This window comes from Malaclemys terrapin, chromosome 4 (assembly GCF_027887155.1).
Source record: "Malaclemys terrapin pileata isolate rMalTer1 chromosome 4, rMalTer1.hap1, whole genome shotgun sequence".
Lineage (NCBI taxonomy): Eukaryota > Metazoa > Chordata > Testudines > Emydidae > Malaclemys > Malaclemys terrapin.
In genome coordinates, this window is record NC_071508.1 from 138,783,287 (window position 1) to 138,802,337 (window position 19,051).

The 19,051-nt window shown below is 41.2% G+C and overlaps 1 protein-coding gene across 1 annotated transcript in view; it reads left to right on the forward strand.

Moving 5' to 3' along the window:
• KCNH5 (potassium voltage-gated channel subfamily H member 5) overlaps nt 1-19,051 on the forward strand; it is a 227,699-nt gene that overhangs the window by 3,419 nt on the left and 205,229 nt on the right. The window contains exon 2 of the mRNA XM_054027148.1: nt 12,631-12,754. Coding sequence (XP_053883123.1) covers nt 12,631-12,754 — 124 coding nt within the window. The remainder of the gene's footprint in view (nt 1-12,630; nt 12,755-19,051) is intronic.

A 19,051-nucleotide genomic window follows, 5' to 3' on the forward strand; every position in this document is an offset into this window, starting at 1 on the left:
GAGACATCTCATGAAAAGAGTGAAAATGCATATACAGTACAAAGAAATGTATTGGCCACTGTGTTTCCATGATCTATATGCTGGAGTGGACTTCCAGAAACCCTTGGTTAAAATTATACCCCCCAGTTGAAAAGTATGGGAAGATTTGGGGTGACCTCATTTATTTCTGGTAGCATTATCACCCCCCCCACCCCGCTCTGAGTTCTTCTACATCAGCTTTGCCAGGGGTGACTTTTCATCCTGGAGCTTGTAGAGTACTTTTGAAGAGCCAATTATTTTGCCTTTTGGACAGCACCAAATTGCTCCATCAGGTAGTTTGAAAAGGATTTCCCAGCGGATGGTAACTCTGGGCCTCTTCACAAATTGTTCATCCAGCCACAACTGATATTGCCTAAGCTAGTCATTCTGCTATACCATCAATGTACTCAGTCAGTACATTTTTCAGGAACAAAACAAAACAAAAAGCCCATGAAGGGCCTGATCCAAAGCCCACTGAAGTCAATGAAGTCAACCCACAAACAGGTTCAACTGACCTGTTTGTGCTTTGGGCCAGGCCCCGTGTACCTGTGCTTTTTTTTTTTTTTTTTTTTTTTTTTTTGCCATGTGTTGATGCCTTCCCCCTTGCTTATGGTTATAAGAAACTTGAAGTAAATGAGCAAATGAATAGATTCCCCGGTTCGTTATCCTTCCCCATTGTAAGCATGCTAATCCCTGGTAAATGAGGTTTCACGTAGACTAAGGCCTGGTCTACACTGGGGGTGGGTGGGGATCAACCTAAGATACACAACTTCAGCTACGAGAATAGTGTAACTGAAGTCGACGTATCTCGTGTCCTCACGGCGCGAGGTCGACTGCCACCGCTCCCCCGTCGACTCCGTTTCCGCCTCTCGCCGAGAGAATTTTTTTGGGGGTGAGAGCACTGTGTTAGAACAAATCTCCGATGTTTCCTTTTACCTTTATTAGAATTTGAGGTTTTGAAAAGGACTTTTCTTTCTTAGGGCAAAATCTTCCTCTCAGCTCATCACTGTAGTGCATACCTTTGGTTTTTTGGTTCCTCAAAATGTGCAGAGCTTCCACTGACATAAGCACGTGAGATGGGACCTGGATCCAGACATCCCACAGCTTTGATTCCAGAGCTGAAGTTTGCAGCTCCGGCCCATTTCTGTACGACACGCAGGGAAAGCAAAATGTTGAAGCTGAGCACCGAGTTGAGCTGTGTCAATAAAGAGAGGAGAAATTTGTCCTCGCTGTCTATCTTCTCCTTTTGCATAATTCATGAGTAAAGTCTAAAACCTATGTTTAGGACACAATCTGGTTACATAAAAATGTACAGGTTTGTAACTAGTTTACTCTGGGACTTCTCAGCAGGATGCAATAGAAAGCAAAAATAGTTTGCAGGGGAGCAAGCCCTACTTTAAAGACCAAGAGTTCTAATTACCATTATTATTTATTACTTCTCTTGCATTAACACTTAGAGGCCCAATCAGGAGCATGGTTCTGTTGTGCTAGGCACTGTACAAACACATATGAAGACTTGGGGAGAGAACTTGACTCTGCTGCAGGAAGTGGGAGTTTTGCCATTGACTTCAGTGAGGCCAGGATTTCACTTTGGTTTCGGCCCTGAAGAACTTACAATTTAATGCCACAATCCTGCAATCAGATCCACAGGGACCTTGTTCCCTGATGGGGCTCTGTGATGTCAGGGGGGTTCCACATATGTGAAAGGAACTGCCCCTTGCAGAACCAGCTGCAAGGTCTGGGGCTAAGAAGACAAGTGACACTCAAAGGGGGAGGGGAAAGGTGTACGATCATATATGTAACCTTTTATATACATTCATTTTAAATATTGAAAATATATATACGTAAATCGGTGTCAGCTCCCCGCTTCTGTCCCTCAAATTATTCATCAGGAGTTTTCTGATGCCTTATAAGTCTGATAAGGGAAAAAACTCTCAATAATTAAATGGATTTTTGTTTGACCTCTCCATTCTGAAAATTCTTTACGACAAGTTAGTAGAAATACTAGGGCTGAACACCTTTCACAAGTACCTAAATTCTTAAGCACAAGGGCTATAAACCAGTGGCCAAATTAATCTGTGGTCTAACTCGTTACATTGCAGTCAGGTCACTGATGAACTTTGTCTAATAAATTTATTATAATTAGTGGATCATTTAGCTTTTGAAATGCACAGTGTTACTATTGAAATATCCAGATGATTACAACTGGAATTTGATTAAATTCTTGGGTTGCATTTATAAGTCTGCCTGAGGATGGATTTTGAATCTGAACTTATATAATGATTGCAGTAAATTGTTGAGCAGTGCTGTCTATCCCAGACACCCCCTTCTTGCCCAGGAGACTGTCCTTTGCTGGGCCCGATCCTGAAGCCTTAAGTGCCTGTGACTCCTGTTGAAACCAGGGGGAATTTTATATATAAAACAACTACACCTTTTCAATATTTATAGTGTTTTTTTTAAAAAAATAAACGTAAAAAATTTGATCATGAAAAATTGATACCAATTTAATAGTTTAGAAATGCGTACGTACCATTTTGTTGGCTAAGGGAAGAGCTAGGTTTTTTCCACTGATATTTGATTGGCTGGATTACAATGAAGATATCTTTTATGTTTGTAAATACTTTTTCTTTCAAGTTACTGACAGCTGGATTCTGCTCTGGAAGAGGGATTGTTACCTCTATTCAGGGAGAACAGCATTCAGTATATGTCACAAGAGGGCGCTCTAAGTGTTATTGCATCTACAGATGGGTGTTTAATCTGAAAGAAAACAGTAAAATGAAATTATTGCCTTTTAGAGTAAACATTTAGTTTGTTGTTACTGGACGAGCTATATAACGAACAAGAAATGTAAGAAAGTTAATTGAATGGGAAATGCATGTAGTTTGCCTACTTTATCACTGTATTACCTGGTGGCTAGCCAGCATTTAGTGCCTGAAACACAGGATTTTTTAAAATGAATAAAACATTATTTTCTGTTTGATGGGAGTCTATAAGGGGTAATGTTGTGGGCTAATAATTCTTTCAAGTTAAACTGCATTTCAAGAAACTTGTTTTGACAAAAGAGTTATGTGTGGTTTTCACGTATTCAGGAGCTTGTGTGACTGACCGACAATATTTTGAAAGATAAACGCTTTCAATGGGTATTAGGACCCAATCCTGCAGTCCTGGCTCCCAGTGGGAGGGAATCTCACTGGAGTAAAGGGGAGTTTTGCCTGAGTTAGGATGGTATGATCAGGTTCGGCGTTGAGCTCTACCATGTGGACCTGAGAACAGTACACGTTTGAAATTACAAGCCTGATCCTATTGACTTGTGAGCAGTCCCAGCGACTTCATTAGGAGTTTTGATCAAGTCAGGACTGCAGGATTGGGGCCTAATGCCTGGTGTGCAAGGCATTTAGCTTTCAAAACATTGTCAGTCTTTCTCACAAATTAGAGTGTGAAAATCAGACATCATTGTTCTTTCTCAAAATAAATTTCTTGAAATATAAATACATTGAGACTAGTGAGACTGCTCACATGGGTAGTTACATGTGTAAGTGTTTTCAGGATTAGGTCCTATGTACAACTAAAATTAGGGGCCAAGATTTTCCAAACGAGGAGACTAAAGTTGGGATCCTAAATCCATATTTAGGATCTTGCCTGAGTTTCAATAGTGCTGCACACCCAACAGCTCCCTTTGCTTGTAATGGGAGAGGCTGGATGCTCAGCACTGATGAGAAGTAGGTAGGTCCCAAGAAGGCCCTGGTCCTGCAAATATTTAAGTATGTGCTTATACACATGAATAGTCTCATTGACTTTAATGGGATGCTCACATGCATAAAATTAAACATGTCTTTTGCAAAATCCGCTTTAACTATGGATCTGAGATCCTAAATTTAGGCTCCTATTTTTGAAAATCTTGGCCCTGGGATACAATATTTTGTAGCACTATAAATGGCAAAGGAGTTCCCCCCCACCCCCAGGTTTTGCTCTCTTGTTAATTACCATGTAAAAACGTACCTTAGTGATATAAGATGGTATAAAAGATTTCCATTTCTTACGTAACTTCCAAACGTCTTCACTTTCAGCTTCTGCAGATTCCATAATACTTTCAGATAAGTGGCGATTAGTAGCAAATTAGTATTTATTTTTGAAATACACATTTTCACACAAAATAGACCAAATCCTGCTTGCCTTCCTCTTATGAGCGTTCCCTTTGAATTTAAAGGGACTACCCAGGTAAACAAGGCAGGCTGGATTTGGTCCAATTGCAGTGGGCATAATTTTAATAGAGAACCGACTCATTGGACGTTTTATGGGTAGTTTGTTGATATCTGTGACATGTAAAAAGGTAACTGGGAAAGATTTGAACTAATGTAAATCATTTAGGCTATGTCTACACTACAGCCTATGTAGGCAAAATTTATGTCGCTCGGGGTATATATATTCCACTCCCCTTGGCGACATAAGTTACAGTGATGTAAGTGTTTGTGTGCACAAAGTGCTCTCCTGCCAGCATAGCTTATGCTGCTTGCCGAGGTGGGTTTTTTTATGCCGACGGTATAGCGCGTCTTCACCACACCTGCCTCAGCAACGCTGTACGTATAGATGTGGCCTTAGAAGGTAAAATCTATGGCCATCATGCAATAAAATAGCTTCTCAGACAACCAAGGGGGACAACCTGTTTTCTTTATTGATGTAAACACCTGTTGAGGTATGTGGGAAATTTGTCTCAGTAAAGAGTGAAGTATCAGAACATACATGAGACTAGGCCTGTTGTGTAGCAACCAGTTTAACTTTTGAATGTTTGGACAATAAGTTAAATGCAGATTATAATGTTTTCCTTTTAGTGTTTGCCTTGGAAATTGCTGACAACTGCCATGCTCATAGCTGTCATGCAAACTACATGGTGATAATACAGTGAAACATATATTTGTGTACCCAATTTTATAATTTTTGATGAGCAGCTTTTTTGGGGCAGGGCCATGGCTTGTAGCACAATGGTGAACCAATCGTGAGTTGCTCCTCAGTTTGCTATTGTAATATAAATATTAACAACAATAGTACAAATAAATATCTGAAGCAGGAAATTGTTCTGTGATGAATCTGTCAAGCAGATCTCAGGAGTTAGGTTTGGATGAATTTGAAAAGACTGACATGATTCTACATATTTAAAAGGCAGGAGGGAAAAACAACAACACTGTATTAGAAAATGTAGAACGGCCTTTACTGTACAGATTAAGAATGTCATAAGGAGGTTTGTGGTATCAATGTAATGGCTCATCTATAGCACCATGCCCAAGCTTGGCCCCCTGATTCTGCAAACTGTTCCGCATGGAAAGACTGCTGCACCTGCACAGAGCCCCCTTGACTTTAGTAGGGCTCTGCCCATGCAGGTCAGCTTACAGGATCAGGATTATCTATTGTATTCTGTATGGTTGTGTGCGATGCCGTGAGTGTGTAGCTGGCTCCGTTGACTAAATTCAATAGAATATCATTATTTGTCTGTGTCAGGGCTTAATTAGATTGGTTAAAAGGAAATCAAATATAAAGGGGGGCATCTGAAAGGTTTTTATTTTGTACAGAGTCTCATGAGTTTTCCAAGAGGCGGTAGTGCAGATTGCAGGGCTATGCTGATATTGGTTTAGTTATTGGGACAGTTGATTGACAGTCACGTAAGTGGTTTGGGATTCTCATAAGAGAGTTAAGAAGCAAGCCAAAGTTGAAACAGAATTCCAGGCATTTTCACACAGCCTGTCAGTTCCTGGCTGTGCTCTGTCTGGATTGGAAGTGCCATGCTTGTAAAATTGATTTGGATAATAAATCTATTCAGATGGGAAGATGTGTTTTTTTTCTTTTCTTATTTTTTCCTATTTTTCATTTCTGGTTGTGTAACTGAGTCTTTGATTTTGTATATCTCCTTCTTCTGACATAGTTTGGTTCCTTAAAAGATTAGTTGCATATTCGCCTGGGAGGAGATGTAAATATGAAATGGTGATTTTTACAAATTGTACTTGAGTATTTCTAAGACAAGATGAGCAGAGATGATGTTCTTCACTTGGTTAAACACATCTTCTCCTAGAGTGATTTAGCTGTTCTTGCTTTTCCATCATTATGTAACATGTATTTTTACACCGCTTTGGGCATTTTGTTGTTAAAAAAAAATTACTTGAACATTGTGCTCATTTTTTAAAAACAAGGTTCCCAGGTTCAGAACAAAGCTGAACATTAGCTATTGTGAGATTGTGTAGATAATATTAAAGGTTTGGTGCTGTACTACCTAGTCTCCTACCTTTTTATATGAAGGAGCTTATGTGCAAAATAGAAGCATGAGAAACTTAAAATATATTTGATTTTTACAAGAAACAGTGCTAGCAAAAGGTGGAATATTTGCTAACATTCAGTAGTACAGTTGCTTGCCATCTGTATTAAAGTTTGTAAATACGAGAGTAATGTTAGCTCATTAAAAGGGCTGCTGACCCTTCTGAGATGCTAGGAACTCTTTCTTGCCTGAGTCCTGCATTCCTGTTCTCCTATAGTCATCAATGTTTTAGAAGTATCTATTAAAGGAATATATACATCCTACAGAACTTTGCTTCAGGCATTCTGCAGCACACTAACAAGATGGGGGTGGGAAAAATGCCTGGTGGACCCAGTGCCATCAGACCAGCTTAGACATCATAAAAATGGACGTTTCTCAAAGGAGATGTAAAATGAAAGTGCATTTTCAGCACATCAATTACATTCAAGCAAGAGGGAATACACTAATAGATATTTTAACTTAATAACTGTGGAAGTTTTAAAGTTAGCTGCATGTGAATCTTTTCAAATAATGATCTATTGCCAGTTAGCTAACTGGGAAATTCTCGGCTCCTACATTCCGATGTTGGATCAGAGTCTATCACATCTTGTAGTATTTGGTGTTCAGCATTGGCCAATATTGAATGGGCCAGATGCAAGTGTTCCCCACTTTTCCACTTCCTCCATAATGTGCCTGGCAAGTTGTGCATTGCTTTACGTGGAAGGAAAATATATTCCTTTCTGGGCCATACCATGCAGCACTTAGTTTACATGAGTTTAAATTACCCATATTTTAAATTAAATATAAATTAATCTAAGAACACAGTTTGTACCAAGTGGGGATTGAATGCCCCACTAAACTTCTGTTACATTGATGTGTGTGTACAATCGAAACCTTTTAATCCCTGGACTCTAAGTCCATTGGATCTGACACAGGGGCACTGGTAGGTAGAGGAAAACTGCCTAAGGAGGTAGCCAGAATACTGCTCTCACTCTGCTTATCAAAGTAGTCTGAAGTTTTATCACTAACCAAATGTTAGCAGAGGCAAAAAATGCCTTCTTCCATTGCCAGCGTCCTGGGAAATTCTTCTTGGACAACGTTTTAGCCACAGTGCTCAATGGCCCTTGGCTATATGGAGCAGCCTGTCAGAGGAGATTAGAATGAACCCAGAGTTGACTGTATTTTGAACATGAAGCACACCATAGTACTAGTTTTGACCAAAGCTGTCCTGCAAGTATTGAAAATGAAAAAGAAACAAACAAAACTAACTCCCCAGCAAGTGTAACCAGCAAGATATTAAGGGAGATGGAGAGCAGAATCCACTCTGGTCAGTTCTGTGTAAATCTTAATCTTGGAAACGATGGATGGTCTAGAAATTCCTCAGGTAGGTAGGTTGTATAATTTTGTAACTAGGCCAAATAGGCAATGGCGCATTAGCCACTAGGCCAACGGGGCCCGGGCCCAGGGGCCCCAGCCAACTGTGGGGCCCTGGAAAAAATCTGCTGCCAGGCGCTGTAAGCCCAGAGCCCTGGCCCCCAGGTGGGCAGGGCGAGGGAAGCCCCCATGTCCTGACCCTGCCCCGCAGCAGCAGCGCTGGGTGGGGGAAGCCCTCATGCCCCAACCCCCTTCCCCAGCAGCAGCACCGCCAGGCAGACGGGGCAGGGGAAGACCCCCCCCCAGTGGCCCCCAATCCCAGCAGAAGCCATGGGACGGGGAAGCCCCAGTGCCTCCCACCCATCCCTGGCAGAAGCCACGGGGCGGCAGGGGAAGTCCCCGTGCCCAACCCTGCTCTCCGGCAGAAGTGTTGGGCGGGCAAGGTGGGAGAAGCCTCAGTGCCCAGAAATGTGGGCAGTGGTGGGGGAAGCCCCAGCACCCGGACCCCTGTGGTGGACCCCCTGGTGCAGGGACAGAGCTTCTCTGGTCTTGGGGCCGCAATGGGGGTAGGGCAGAACGGAGCAAAAGGGGTTGGGGGGTGGAATGGGGAGGACCCTGGGTGGAACAAGGATGGGCCCTGCCCCCAGGGAAGGGGCAGAAAGGGGTGAGGCTGCAGGCAGAAGGAGTGGAAAGGGGCAGGGTCACAGGCAGAAGCGGTGGGGAGGGGCTCCCCACTTCCTCTGGTTCAGGGCTCCAGGAAACCTTAATCTGCCTCAGCAAATAGGTAACTTTAGTCCCAGACTGGCCGTTAGGACCAAACCTTGCTCATAGTCGCTGCAGAAACCTAAATGTTCGTCCTCCATTAGATATCTCTGACAATGTGATCCAAAGCTTCACATCTCAAACCCGGCAAAACCCCCATAAACTGCTATGCTGTACCCTTTGTTCAGTTATGCCTATTGTTATCAAGAGGTTAGATTCTAAACGAAATAAAATGGGGTGCAAAAATTCGAAACATTTCAGAATATATTAGCAGTTAAAACAGAGGGTTAAGACAAGCAAGGACTCCTGGGTACAATCGCTGCCAGAGTTTTGGGGTGTGACCTTGTGCAGGTCACTGAAATCTGTGCCTTTAGTTCTCCACCAGTGCATAATTCATTAATACTACTCTCTGAATAAAGCGGAGGTGTATTATATTTCTGTGTCCTGAGTACTTCATCTCTTGATACTAGAAGACATGTCGGTGCCCTTTTCCTGCTGTTTGCAGAAAGACTCATTTAATTCACAGATGCTTGGAGAGGGTCCCATCTTTGTATTCAGAACTGTTGAAAGACCTTTGCACATGCCTTGATGGTATTTTTAGAATTTGTGTCAAGAAAAAAAAATGTATGGGACAGGTTAGCTGATGATTGGCGTTGTCTCCAGCACTGACTAGGGGTAGCCAACCCTGCTTTATTTGTAGAAACTCTGGTGTCTAGCAAAAAAACTGTTTAGGGTTTTGTTCTGACAAAATTGCAGAAGTAATGTAAAGATTGTCAAACGCAGCTTTGATGGAGAAAATAACTCTATCAGCAATCAAATGGGGGAAAAAGACAGGTTGGTGTTATACACATGCATTAATGTGGTTATGATATAAGAAGACTCAGACAGGATGTCATTACTAAATCAGCATTTTTCAGATTGCATTGGTATATCTATAGGCTCTTTCCTTTGTCAAAGTTGTAAAGAGAAGACGCTAAATACACAAAGCAAGAGACTTGTATATTTGTTTGTCTTTGGCCTGATGCTTGTTACAATGATCATTGTACTAAATTTAGCCTCTTGCTAAACGTTTACTTTTTTTTTGTTTTTAATGAAAAATCAATAAAGCAAAAACAAAACAATAACCCAAAGTCAATGCTGCTTTCCTATCTTCCGTGGGTTTGGTCAGGCTTTGTTAATTAGTGCTTTCTGAGCACTATGCGATCTTCGGATGTAAGATGCTGTAAAAGTCCAAAAATTTAATATCAGGCATGCCATATGTCTGCTCTTGGCTGTGACATGCCTCTTATGCTGTGTACATTGTGTTCTGAAACAGTTACATAACAGGAATATAGGATCAAGATTATCTCTGTCACAAATGATAAGACTACATATCTATGTAATCCGTTTATTGGTTTATGAATCTCAGGTCCTCCAGGGAGTGTCACAAATCCACATGATATCCCTGAATGATTTTATATTTGGATATCTGATTCTGCTGAAAGATGGATACAATAGAAATGTCAGCCAGTCAGTTCGCTTCTGGTGAATGGAGGACACTCCTGTTTTCATATAAGGTGTTTCTTACTTCTAAGTGTCTAGAACATCTTAGGGAAGATAGTTATAGAAAATGAGTATTTTTTGTGTGTGCGCAAAATCAATCCTGTTTTTGATTCAACACTCATGTAATACTTGTAGATTCACACAGTCTCTCCCAAGTAGTATTTTCCTCACATGGGAACGTTTAAGTCCTGCACCAACTCTGAACTGTGCTCACTTGAGAGGAGTTAATTGGGGTGAATGTTGTGAAGACCATTCATCAGTTCTAATGGGGGAGAGGGGTTTGGCTGATATGCAGATACATTGGATAAAATTAAAAACTGTCCCATGGGAACAATCATATTCAGAATTGGAAACGGCGGGGGGTGTTACGGATAAGGTTCTGTTAGTACTGCAGTAGGGCTGCCAAAATAAAACAGTGGTGCAGAAAAGAACTCTGGTTACGTCTCCAAAGCGTGACCATCTCTTTTACACTCGCTCGTCACAGTCCTGGGATTTTTTTTTTTTTTTTTTTGTCCTCACTATGCAGTTCTTTAATCCCTTTTTACCGCCCCAGCAATGATGCACACACTTGTTACACCCATCTAAATGTCCTGGGTTTAAAAGTTGAATTCACACCCAAACATTACTGGACTAATGTTCTGCTTAGTCAGGGGGTGTGTGTGTGAGAGAGAGAAAGAATAGAAAGTCCAATTAGATAATAATGGGGAAATGGTGCAGAGAGGGTAACAAACAGGGATACGCTGTGTAGAAAGTAGAGGGAAGAGGAAAAAATACCTGGAGTATCAGTACAGTGGGTGAAATCTTAGCTCTATTGAAGTCAATAGCAAAGCTTCCATTGTCATCCAACATTATGTATTTATTTATTTGTTTTGTGGTATGCATAGTTGCTCCAGTCATGGACCTGGCCACTTGCTTCCCTTTAGGTAGAAAAACAAGTTTAAAAAATATTGACTCCCTCTTGGGATAAAAAAGATTTTTGGGTGAACTCAGACTAATTATACGAATCTAAAAAGGTTGAAGTTCACGAAACCCAAAGCTCTATCCTTACATCATTCTGTCTTTATTAGATTTTCACAAGGAAAAATATTTATTTTCAGATTTTTTTTCTAAATTCAAGTTTGTAAAATATATGAGAGAGATGTATATAAAAACTCAAAAATTTTCCAATATACTTACCATGTTGGATAGAATACTATTTGGATTATATACTCTACATTCAAGCCTCTAAACCATACGAAAGAGTGCAGTGTAGAACTTATTAAAAACACAAATTATCGCTCTTTGATATGAAAGTAAGGTAAATATATCAATAAACAAAAGCAGTAGGCATAATTATCCTTTCACTATTATAACGACAGCTGCTAAAAAATCCCCTTTGGACTTTTTTTGGACAATACCTGTGCTGATAAGAAGATACCTGTATCATCACTGAGTTTGTACATTAGAGACTTTTAATGGCTACATTTCATTAGCTTTTTTGCACCACTCCAGTGGTGAAAGTTACTGAATCGCTCCGAGGCCGCAGTAAAAACACATTTACACAATGCTCAAAGATGACCCTGGGTCATAAACGGAGAACCTCTGTTTTAGACTATAGGGAGAACATTGTTACAGGAACAATATTAGAAATGTTTGCATTGCTGATGAGCATATAACACTGTGGCAGTACAGCTGAAGAAAATGGATATTTCCTGCTTCAGAAACACCTTGCTAAAAGGAGCTTTGGAGGAACGTCGTTCCAAACTGGTGAATCAGACTGTTTTAGGACTAGCTCCTAATATGTTTGTGCCAATTCATGTATATGAGCTGTAGGCACTGACTAAAAGAACAGATGATTGAAGCAATATTTAAACATGGGGTCAGCCTCCTGAAAATACTCACTGCAAATATTAGCATATTTACAGGAACTGATATAGGCTGATAGAATTAACCAGAGCCAACACCTCCTTTTATGTCATAAAATAGATGTTTCCAGTCTGTATCTACAATGTTGTTTTCTTTTCTAATCTCAGCCTTGAACTTTTTACTTTCCTTGCTTCCCATCACTATATTAGAGTTCCATTCAGCTTATCTATTATCTGCCATTATAGGCATGATATAGCACAGTGCATAGCTGTGCAAATTTCTTTCTGCGTGTTGGCTACTGTCCTCCACCCCAGAGATGGCTGTCTCTGAATAATTGTGTGAAACACTTTGGGAACTGTGAAAAGCACAGTGTTTTATTTGTCTTATTATGCAACATTCCTGTCATCAATGCTAGGCACACTGACCATTTAACACATAAATAAACAATTTATAATGTAGTTCAAGGTTGATATCAAGGCACAATATCCTCATCAGATGTTGATAATAGGTGATTCTTAGAATTTACTGTATGAATTGTTTAAGAGCTGGGGCTTGTTTTAGTGCTTTTAGGTGAAAGAAGCTTCAAGCCATACTAGGAACAAATCCTGTCCAATCAAATGTAACTTTTCATTTTATAATGCCATATCCTTTTTTTAGAGCCTTTAATTTGTTCAGTTATCTGTTAAACTCAGATCCGATTGATATTATCCATATGAATAACTGTCTGCAATTGGTTTATAACACAAGGATTATTTAACCTTACATGGTGGTTAACTACAAATCTTCCTCTCTCTTATTTTTCTTTTTAGAATCAAGTTTTTTACTGGGAAATGCCCAGATTGTGGACTGGCCTGTAGTTTATAGTAATGACGGTTTTTGTAAACTCTCTGGATATCATCGAGCTGACGTCATGCAGAAGAGTAGCACTTGCAGGTACGTAGCCTCTGTATATTTACAAACTAATTATTTATATTGAGTGAAAATTAGTACTCTGCTAAAATGTTTAAATGATCTTGAAAGCCTTAATTTAAAAATGATCTGTTAAAAGTTTGCAAAATTACCAATAAACTATTTAAGGTACCAATGCAATCAATAGAATTTATAACTATAAAGGTTGGATCCTGCACAGTGCTGAGTACTTTGTCTCTGATCCAGCAAAGCACTTAAACACGTGGCTGATTGTGTGCATGAGTAGTTCCATTGACCTCAATAGATCCACTGAAGTCAATGGAACTGATCGAGTGCTTAAAGTTTAGTACATGCTCATGTGCTTTTGCTGGATCAGGGCCAGACTGCTCAGCATGTTGTAGGGTTGAGCTATAAATGAAAAGAGAATATTTCTGATGATAATATAGATTTGTTTTTACTTTATAACATTTACCAATGAATATATTTTCTGCCATCCATGTTTTGAAAAAAAAAGCTAGTTCTTCCTTTAATTAGCTTCCAGGTCCTGAGTTCAGGAATTTGTGACTTGTCTTGTAACAGCTGTTGATGGTATAAACGTTCTGAGCAAGGCAGGAATGAAGAAAAATCTTCATTGGAAAAGGAAAATTTTAGAGACTCTGGGCTAGGTTCTCTTTTGCCTTTTAATTGCTGCTGATTTACACCAGCATCAGTGAGGTCACAATCGGGCCCTGTAATGAATTTGAAAGAGACGTGCAGACATGGTAGGATATTTAAAAATTGGGTTTTAGTACACACAAGTGGAAGATTTTTAATAGTTTTGCTTTAATTGACTCACAAGAGGCCTACCCCATGAGCACACTGAGGTGCAAACTGCACTCTCTGTCACCATCGGGACAGTTACCCCTAGGAGCAGGTGGACATACTGTCACCCCTTGTCTGGTGGTCTGCCAGGAGAGGCCAATTTTAATTTATGGCCGGACATCCATCCTAGCCTCCTCAACTGAGTGCCTGGGAGCAGGGCCGGCTCCAGCATTTCTGTTGCCCCAAGCAAAAAAAAAAATAGCCGCGATCGGCGGCAGCAATTGGAAAAAAAAAAACCCGCGATCGGCGGCGGCAGTTCAGTGGAAGGTCCTTCGCTCCTAGAGGGAGTGAGGGACCTGCCACCCCGAATTGCCGCAGGTGCTGCCCCTCTCCCTTGTTAAGCTGGTGTCTGGAGCCAGCCCTGCCTGGGAGATGCTCTGGGAGAGCGCTGAATCCCTGGGAGATGCTTTCTGTGGACGGGGTTAGCCAACTCCAAGCCCCATAAAGCATGTGCACCAACAATCCTGTCCGAGCGGCTGCTGCCCGGGGCCTACATCTGGTTATACTGCTGGTAACTGAAGCAACCCAGGGAGCAAATCTAACTATATGTGCGGTACGTTAACTACCATTCCATTTTCACCAAAAGACAATAAGCGCATTGCTAATGGGAAAACGTAGCCTGCTCTGCTTTTCTCTATTGAGGAGGAGGGGAAACCTGTGGAATCCAAGATTCCTGAAAGTATTCAGGCTTCCTATTGCAGGCAATGGTGTAGGAACAAGCTTGTGATGTTACCATACAATATTGAATACAGGCAATAGCAAGCAAGTTTACAAACTCATGGGGGCTGACGGAGACAACCTCATCACAGCCATCCTAGATGCACTTATAGAATTGCCCTGTTGCACTCCCATGATCACATCTACGTTTTCTTTGTACTGAAACACATCTATATAAGCTACTTGCTGCCAGCTGAGCCTCTTTCCCGTGGCTCTGAATTAAAACCATTACAAGTACAGAACAGAAATATAAGAAAATTTTAGTTAAACACCTTTGAAACATGAGGACTTATGAATTCTCCTATTAAAATACTATTAAAAATACCCCCTCAATTATACTTCAGATAGTGAAGGTGCCAGAAGGTTTGTTGCCTAGCAGTGTTTTTGTGTATGTTTATGTGCTATGGGTATAACATGTGGAGCCGTCTCCCACCTTTTCTCTCTAAGGATGTAAAAGTTTATATGGGGTTAAATTCACCCCTATGGAGAGAGCCAGCATGAGGCCTGTGCACCATTTAAGTCCCTCGTAAACCCTGTTTCAATGATGAAAATGGTCCATGGATGTTTGGCACTGAAGCTGGAAGATATAACTCAAGTGGACATACCTGCACTAGCTCTGATGAAGCTAGCATGCTTTTTGAGCTGGAAATTACATCTTCCAGCTCCAGAATAGACACCTCCATTGTATTGGCCCTCTTCACCAGGTCACTCTTATGTTACTCCTGAGTAGGAGGTTAGTAGGGTAGACAGAGCTGCTTTCTAATATAGACTCCATTTTTTTTCTCTTCATAGAATCATAGAATATCAGGGTTGGAAGGGACCTCCAACCCCCTGCTCAAAGCAGGACCAATTCCCAACTAAATCAACCCAGCCAGGGCTTTGTCAAGCCTGACCTTAAAAACCTCTAAGGAAGGAGATTCCACCACCTCCCTAGGTAACCCATTCCAGTCACTTCCAACTACCCATCCACTTTAGAGTCTGTCTATTTAGCAACCACCTTTTCATTCAAAGACTGGGTCAGACTCTTTTCCATGCCTGATCCTTAGCCGGTTGAGTTACACTGAGCAGTGTGGTGATTTCCACATGCCCCAGGGTCTCGGAATGCTGCCTCAGCAGAAATTCCAGTCTTTGCTGGTCCATGGGGTATGAGACTGGGATCGAAAACTTATCCAATAGGTTTAACGTCCAATGCATGCCTTTTCAGACAGGAACAGTTTTGAAGCTACTCTCTAATAAAAAGTTGTGCTGCTGTATGAAACAGAGAACAGTTTTTGGGTGGACTGTGGCTTTTTGGGTTTACTCACTTGAGCGTGTGGTGTTGAGGTTGAGAAATACAGTAGATGACATCAAAGAGGGATTGTGAAGATGATAGCCAATAAATGTCTGTTTTTTTGATAGATGGTGTAATTTTAATCAACAGGATACATAAGATTTTATTTTCTAAATTGGGTTCTCAATCTACATGTGATAAGACTGATTGCTACATTATGTGTCCCCAAAATAGAATTATTTGATATATAGCATAGCATTAGCTGGATTAAAGCAAAGCAGATTTCTGATGCTATGGGATCAGAGTGCTACGGTGTTACATTTATATTGCTTTTCAGGACAAAAATGGATACACATACAGAGAGATACATAATGTAAAACTTTTCAGACTCTAGGCTCTGATTCTTGGGGTGCAGTTTAGCTGTGCTTGGTGCAGGTCCTGAGTGTGGTGGAGGACAAAGATAGTTTTATTCCACTATTGTGGCTGTCAGTTTGAAGGTGGGCCAGTTTGTCCCCCAGTGTAAGTTAGAGCAGACCAGAGGCTGCTCTAAAACTTATGTCTGGCTGCTGGCAGCCCCAAGTGGCTATTCCAGCAGTTGGAAATAGCTAGAGTATAGAGATGCACCCACAGTGATGGCCCTCACACCAGGGGCCTCGACATTAGCTCTACAACGCTTGGGGCTACCTCCTATGCAATAGCAGTTCCCGCCTGGCCAGATCGACTGGCTTTATGGCACATTGTAGCAGCTGAGCGGTACAAAGTACCCAGAGTGGAGATGAGAATTGGGCAACCGGAGCTTTGAGCTATAGGGATATAAATATGTTTTTGATTGGCACATATCACACTAGAAATTGTGTGCTTAATTGTGCACACAGTAGCATTGTCACACACACACATACACAATTTTTCAGCAGGTGGAAACTTGTGAGTTGATGAATATTGTGTCCCAATGAAATTACAACGGGGATGGCATTGTCTGGAGGCTGCTCCATTCCTCTCTTTGGCTTGCCTGTCTCCACAGAGCTTGGCTCAGGCCTGGGTGTGGCCCACAGTTTTCAGAGGAAACCTGAGCTTTCCAGGGTTCCCTTAGCATTTTGAGTGAGTCTGTGTGCCCCGGTGGAACCGTACACCAAGGGACCACAGCTCTTTATTGAACCGGTTGTTTACAGGCAGTATTATCAGGGAAACTGCTGCAGTATTCTAATTCAGTGTCTCAGGGGAGTGAGGGAAACATTCACTCCTGGTTTGATCTATTGCTGTTGGATGAAAAATCTGTGGGTAAAATCCTGGCTCTGTTGAAGTCAATGGCAAAACTCCCATTGACTTCAGTAGGGCCAGGATTTCACCCCTGCATGTCTAGTGAATGGACGTCAGTGTTCAAGAATAATTAAACTTGACATTGAGATGGTTTCTCATTTACACTAAAGCCCCCTTATACTGTCAGGGCTGCACAAAGAGGCCTTGTGAATGAGAATCAGGCCTGTGGCGTTTCCATTGAGGTTCTTTATAAAGGATGCTGTGCTTTAACTTGCAGACTTTTGAAGCTTCTAATTCACGAGTTGGTGGCCGTTGTTCATTTTGGGTGAATCCTTTTCAAGCTGGCATTGGCCAGCATAATGTTGTTGTGCCCCTTTTCATCTAATGCCCCTTGATAAACAGGGTTGTAATTTTGGTTTAGGATCCTGCCATGCTTTGCCATTCACCCAGCCTTCAGCAGGACCGGCTCCAGGGTTTTTGCCGCCCCAAGTGGCGGCAAAAAAAAAAAAAAAAGGTCGCAATCGCGATCGGGGCACTCCAGCGGCAGCTCCACCGCGCCGCTTTCTTCTTCGGTGGGAATTCGGCGGCAGGTGCTTCCCTATGAGAGGGACCCGCCGCCGAAGAGCCCCTTCCCCTTCTCCTTGCTTGCTGGGCTGGTGCCTGGAGCCGGCCCTGGCCTTCAGAACCTCACAGAATTATCCATTAGCATGAACAGGACACTACTGGTGACACCACCAGCTGCTCTCTGAAACTGACTAGGAATACAAGAATCCTGTGCCCACTCAGAGCTGCGTTGTATTGAATGGTTCTTCTGTTTCAGGGGGTGCTTGGGAGGGAGATAAGAACACAGACAAGATAAATAAAAATTGACCTGCTTAAGAAAGAGAAAAATTTGTCTAAAGTTGCTCCTTTCTGTGACTATCTCAGTGAGTCTTATGTGTCTGCCGTATGTCCATTGTGTAGATTGTAAGATCCCCAGCACGGGGTGGTCTTGATATTTGTCTTGTACAGTGTGCTGTTGATGCTTGACAAGTAATAAATAACAACAACAAGTGGCAGAGGAAGACAGTGTGATTGATAAAGGAGTAGGGATGGGAGTCCCCCTGGTTTAAAAAAAAATAAAAAGGGACAGTCAAAATTAAATTAAGTCTGTGATAAACAGAGATCTTATGTAACTTGTATGGCAGAGTTGCTTTGTAAGTTCCCTGTGCACCTGATATTAAAAACTGTCCATTGAAAAGTTTAGTTATTGCAGCACAAGACCTTAAAATGTTTCCTTACATGTGAAAATATTGTAAGATTTGAACTTTAGAGGTTGACTGCTCTCATAAACTGACTTTCATGTAAACATACAGTTGATTGATCATATTCAGCAGGGTTGTATAGTTACTCCTTAATACCTAATATCCCCACTATACAAGATGCTGAATACAGCTAGTCATTATACCTCTAATTAATATTGATTGTTTCTGCACTTATAAACCACATAAACACTTGAGCAGAATCTTTTTTCTGTAGTCTCGTACTAAGGGGAAAATTGTTTTAAATCTCTGGCACAACATAACAGAAAATTCAGTTGCATGATACATTGTGCTAAAACTCTCGAGTCATATTTTTGTTTTGCCCTGTCAGTGCATTAAAGAGGACAGATAAAAAAGAAATGAAACATTCCAACCTTAGTTGTTGTCACCTCAAATGTAAATGTATAAAACATTATCAGCTGAACTTCTAAATAGAAAACAGGTCATTTGAAAATATTCTGTCTGCAGTATGTTGTGGAATTATCTGAAAGACTGCCATGTATTAATAGAAGTTGGATAATAGGTTGGTGGTGAATTCCAAAAATGATGACATTATTGAGTGGTATCTTGTAGAACTCAGCTGATTTGGTAAAACAGATTGCTGGCATCAATCATCACAGAAAAGTCCAGTAGCATCTCCTTAATAATTTGCACTGGTGACTTAATAATGACATATACTATATCAGTGCCTGCCTTTGTTTTGCTGTGCATAACTTCCTTTAGTAGCCCACAAATATTATAGGACGTTTTTCATCTACAGGCCAGATTCTGATCCCATTACTCGCACTGAGTAGCACCTTACTCTGCGAGTTTCCTCTTGACCCAGTAGAACTACTGTACTGGTGTGAAAAACTGCTTAGCAGTAGTGAGTAAGGAGTTCACAGTCTGGCCCTAATACAGTCAAGTCACTAACAA